At 46.6% G+C, this 5,555-nt stretch overlaps 1 protein-coding gene across 1 annotated transcript in view; it reads right to left on the bottom strand.

Moving 5' to 3' along the window:
• srrt (serrate RNA effector molecule homolog (Arabidopsis)) overlaps positions 1 to 5,555 on the bottom strand; it is a 36,522-nt gene that overhangs the window by 25,932 nt on the left and 5,035 nt on the right. Inside the window, exon 4 of the mRNA XM_048620012.1 lies at positions 355 to 524. Within this exon, the coding sequence (XP_048475969.1) occupies positions 355 to 524 (170 nt within the window). The remainder of the gene's footprint in view (positions 1 to 354; positions 525 to 5,555) is intronic.

Below are 5,555 nucleotides of genomic sequence, written 5' to 3'. Positions count from 1 at the left end.
ACTGTGTGTAAGAGCGACTGTGTGTAAGAGTGACTGTGTGTGTGTGACAGCACGTGTGTAAGAGAGTGTATGTGAGAGTATGCATGACAGCGTGAACGTGAGACAGAATTAGTGTGCGTGTGAGTGTGTGAGAGAGTGTATCTGCTCTCCCACCAACTGCGTAAATCAGTTGCAATTACAAACAAGGTCAGTGTGGATAACTCAGTTAGCCCTGGGTTGGGACGCAGAATAAGCAATTTCATTTCTATAGCACCGTTACACGATCTCATTTCCACTGGGAATCACAATCGAAAATGGAGCTGAGAGGTGAGACAGTGGAGACAGAAAGAGTGCAAGATCAGAATGAACCATTACCAGCATCTAAAGCCTTCATGATGATATTGGCTTTATCGATGTCGAGTGAAAGGCCCTCAAACCAGCTGTGTTCCATCAGGTAACAGTACACACTGAGGCGTGTGCGTAGGCCATAGTCAGCCTCTTGCTTCCGTTTCCCAGCTTCATCTGGGTGATACTTTGAACGGAACCTTGAAACGGAGAGACAAACAGTAGTGAGTACAAACCAGAGCGTGGAGCAGAGAGCAATCTTGCAGTAAGTTCGCAAGAAAACATGCAGCAAACGATTTACTATAGGGAGAGGGAAATGATTAAACAAGGCAGAATAACTGCTCAAACACGGGCTGTAATCTGAGGGTTTCCCATCTTGGCCACTGTTGTAATAACATTAAATGATGTGCTTGCTACACCTACATTGGCTAGAGTGGAATGGGGACGGGAGAGTTTTTCAACGTCACCTCGGTCAGGGTGCACTCCCCAAACACCTCAATGGGGCTGCCTCTCCCAACGCAGCTCAAAGCGCCCACTAAAGAGCCCTTGAGGTCTTGCTGTGCACATTCACAGCACATGGGCCATACTCCTCCAAGTGCACAGGAGGCCAGGAGTGGGAAGCAGCTCAGTTGGGACAGTGAGGTCAGGCAGTATGGAATATTTCTTGGCGGGGGCTGCAGGGCAGAGGGAGCTTATGAACATACAAATTCGGTGCACAGTAGGCCCTTTGAGCCTGCTCCACTCTTCAGTACGATCATGGTCTGATTTTAACCTCAAATCAGCATTCCCACCTACCCCAGCTAACCTTTAACCCCCTTGTTTGCTTATCAAGAATTATCCATCACTGCCTAAAACAACATTCAAAGATTGTGCCTCATATGCCTTTTGAGAAAGAGAAAGACTCAACACCCCCGAGAGATAAACTTATCTCTTGACCCTGTCTTACCCTTCAGCATCTTGTGTTTGAATCAAGTTGCCTCTTAACTCTTCACAACTCCAGAAGCCCAGCCTCTCCTCACGAGAGAATCTGTCCCGTGTATTAGTCTGATAAACCTCCCCTGAACCTCTTCCTATACATTTACATCCTTCATTCAATAAGGAAAGCAATACTGCACACAGTACTCCAGATGTGACCTCACCTGCATAAACTGGAGCATAACCTCACAATCAACGATACCATCCTGCGAGCTTTCCTGATTACTAGCTGCTCGTGTTCGCCAATCTCTTGTGATTCATGTACCAGGGCACAGAGATACCACAGCACCCCAGGGCTCTGCCATCTCTCTCCATTTGGATAATAAGCTTCTTTGTTACTTTCCCACATGGTACTCCATTTGTCAGACCTTTTTCCACTCACTAACTGATATCTATCCCTTTGCTGACTCATTACATCCTCTTCACTATTTACTTTCCTCCCTATTGTTGTGTCGTCAGGCCTTCATTCCCTCCAGCCGAGTCATTTTGATTAGTTGTAAAACATGAAGCACCAATCCTTGTGACAGCAGGATACAGACCTTTTGGTCAAACCAATCGATGCCGACCATAATCCCAAACTAAACTAGTCCCACCTGCCTGCTCCTGGCCCATATCCCTCCAAACCTTTCCTGTTCATGTATTTATCCAAATGTCTTCTAAACATTCCAGCTGGTCCCACATCCACCACTTCCTCTGGGAGTTCATTCCAAACGCAAACCGCCCTCTGTGTAAAATAAATTGTCCTGCATGTCTTTTTTAAAACTCTCTCCTCTCACCTTAAAAATGTGCCCCCTTGTCTTGAAATCCCCAATCCTAGGGAAAAGACACCTACCATTAACTCTCTCTATACCCCTCATGATTTTATAAACTTCTAGAAAGTTGCCTCTCTATCTCCTACACTTGTTAAAAAGACGACTCATTAATGCCTACTCTCTCTGCTTCCTCTTAGCCACCTAGTCTTCCATTCATTCCAAAATATTATCCCTATATCATCAAGCTTTTCGGTTCCACAATAACCTCTGATGTGGCACCTTATCAATGCCTTTTGAAAATCCAAATACAACACATCCACCAGCTCCCCTTTAACCACAGTGTGTAGTACCTCCTCAAATAACACCAACAGACTGGTCACACATGATTTCCTTTCACAGTGCAAAAATGCTCCTAAACAGATCATACAATCTGCACTAAAATTCAAGTTCTGAGATGAGGTCAGAAAACATGTTTTCACACAAGCGGGGAGTAAAAATTCGGAACTCTCCCATGAAAAGGCTGAGGGTGCGGGGCAGGGGAGGAGGTTGTCAACTGGAGATTTAAAACTGACATTGAGATATATTTGGTCAGACTTTTGGAACCAGAGTAAATCGAGGAAGGTTAGGCAGACTGAAGGGGCTGAATGGCACACTGCTGTTCCCAAGAGTCACTGTGGTTGGTGTGACCAGCGAGGTAAGCTGGGACAGCCTCTACAACCAGCTTTCCTTTGTCCCCTGTGGGTTATGGGGCTGGCATCACCACCACGAGCCTGCAGCGGTCAGCTCCGACAACACACTCGCCCCTGAAATGATTGAGAAGGGGGTGAGGAGGAAGAGACGTGATTGAGAAGGGGATGGAGGAGGAGTCTCTGGGTCACACAGTCCCCAATATCACACAGCATGCAGCCAGTTCTTAAACAACCTTCGGGGTTCAATGATTGACAAAATTCCTGCCTTGCTTAGTTCATCCCCTCTGGAAAATCCCAAACAGAATCAACGGACGCCAGTTAAGAGAGAAAAAAATCCTACCAAAAGAACAATGAACAAATCACCAAATTAATTTTGTGTTTTTTTTTTAAACCTTTTTACTTCAAGAATTGTTTTGGCAGCTTACGTACGGATAAAATCATAATACTTAGGTGTCGAAGTCATCTTGAAGAATCTCAAGTGTGCGAGCGAGCGTTTTGTAGACTCTTTTCATTACCAGGGATTTTTGTTCCTCACTAACTAAGAGCTAATACTTTGGGATTACTAGACACTGCATTGTGCGCAGTGTGTGGCTAACTAACTGTTCTCAGTACAAAAGTTTCCACTGCAGCGTGCCAGGATTTGCTTCAGATTTGCTCTCCTGCACCTTGTTTTTGAAGGGGGGGAAGAAAGGTGTCAGAATTAACATTATACAAACAAAAAAAACTACAAACTCCAGATAACAAAAGGACAAAAAATTAAGAGGTTAGTTCATAGAGATACCTTCCCCTCCATTTGTTCATGTTAATGAAGAGGGGCACACTCCACTGCAGAATTGCTACTTCTCCTGAATAGAATTAGCAAATGGAATAAAATACCCGAGAGACGGAGAAAGACAGACAGCGAGACAGAAAATAATGTGTGAGCATTTTGCAAATGTTCATTTAATTGCCACAGTTTCACATTTTATCATCACTGTATGCAGGGATAGAGGTTGAGCAGTTATCAGCCTTTCTGAATTTCTCCCGACGTGCGAGCAATCCTCCTTCACACCTTTCTCCTGTTGGGATGCTGATGCTAGACACCAGTTGTTTGCCTCCCCCTCCCCCCGACCCCGGGGTGGGGGGTGGTTGGTGGTGGCGGCGGCGGCATTCACACAAAGGCACTGAACACTAGCAGGCTTTGAGAGGTGAACACCATTGGCACAATGTGCTAGGCCAGCTGTTACCAGACAATCACAGACACAGCTATGCACATTCACTCTATCCCTCCTTCCCACAGAAACTCCCTCCGCCCCTACCTCCTGCAAACACTCCCTCGTCGCTCCCTCTGTCCCTCCTCCCGCAGACCATCCTGCAGACCCTCCCTCTGCCCCTCCCTCCCGCAGATGCTCCCTCCACCCCTCCCTCCCACTGACACTTCCTCCTGCTGACACTCCCTATCTCCGCCCCTCTCTCCATCCTACAGACGCTCCTACTGTCCCACCCTCTCACAAACGCTCCCTCTTTGCCTGCTTCTCGAGGTAGGAGATCAGAAATGGAAGTTCTGGCTGGTCTTTGAATGGCCCTGCTCCAGCCTGGGTACACCAAGGACAAGCTATGGGATCTACTCTCAGCAAAGACAGCAATAGTCTGGACTTTTGGCCATTCTCACAATCACAGCGCTTTTGTCCACAAGGTCATCAAAGCTTAGATTTCGGACCTGCCGAGATGATGGAGCTGCTGCGCTAACTGATATTCTCCATGGTGAATACACCTTGCTCATTCTTTGGAAGTAATGAGACTCAACGGCATATATCATTCTTCACCAACCCAATGCCCAGTTTAACTCTTTCACACCAAAATGCAAGTGGGCACAGGACTCAAGAGTCTTCATAAACAGTGACAAACATTATCAAAGCAAAATCAACTCATTAGGTTAGAAGGAAAGGTGATATTAACTGACCTTGTTTCCCTGGAATACAGAAGGTTAATGAGTAATTTGATTGGGCTTTTAGGGTTTGATGGTGGGAGATAGGGGGGAAGGGGGGGCTGGAGGGGGGAGAGAGAAGGAAGGAGGGAGGGGGAGAGAGAAGGAAGGAGGGACAGGGGTGAGAGAGGGGGAAGACAGAGACAGTGAGAGTGAGAAAGAGAGAGAGAAAGAGAGAGAGACAGAGAAAGTGCAATGCATGTGACAGGAAGGAAAAAATCTTTTCTGATGACAGGGAGTGGAGCCCCAGGAGAAAATAAACATTATATCTGAGCCAGACCATTCAGGACAGAAGTTCCAAAATGTTTTCAGACCAACGGGTGGAGTGTGGAAGGTTCTCCTTCACAAAGTAGATGACACAGCAGATAAATTTGACATCAGTACATTTTTCCCAGACAAAGAAGTTGAGGGATATCGAGTTAGGAGACAAGGCTTCATCGGACTTCTATAATGTTTACAGGAATATCTGTGCCCACGGAATGATAGTGGAATCTTCCAGCAATGCCATAGTTACAGGGAGTGAACTGCATTATAGGCCTCTGTTCCCGGGATTCAAACAGTCATTTCAGATGTTCATTTCTTCCACACCATGTGACCAAAATGCAACTGCCCAGTCAGGCTGACAAACCCAGCACAGTACACCCCAGTCAGGCTGACAAACCCAGCTTATTACACCCCAGTCAGACTGACAAACCCAGCACAGTACACCCCAGTCAGACTGACAAACCCAGCTTATTACACCCCAGTCAGACTGACAAACCCAGCACAGTACACCCCAGTCAGGCTGACAAACCCAGCACAGTACACCCCAGTCAGGCTGACAAACCCAGCTTATTACACCCCAGTCAG

The sequence above is a fragment of the Rhincodon typus genome, chromosome 45 (genome assembly GCF_021869965.1).
Source record: "Rhincodon typus isolate 14 chromosome 45, sRhiTyp1.1, whole genome shotgun sequence".
Taxonomy (NCBI): domain Eukaryota; kingdom Metazoa; phylum Chordata; class Chondrichthyes; order Orectolobiformes; family Rhincodontidae; genus Rhincodon; species Rhincodon typus.
Note: the sequence above shows the minus strand (reverse complement) of the source record. Positions and strands in the feature narration are given on the sequence as shown.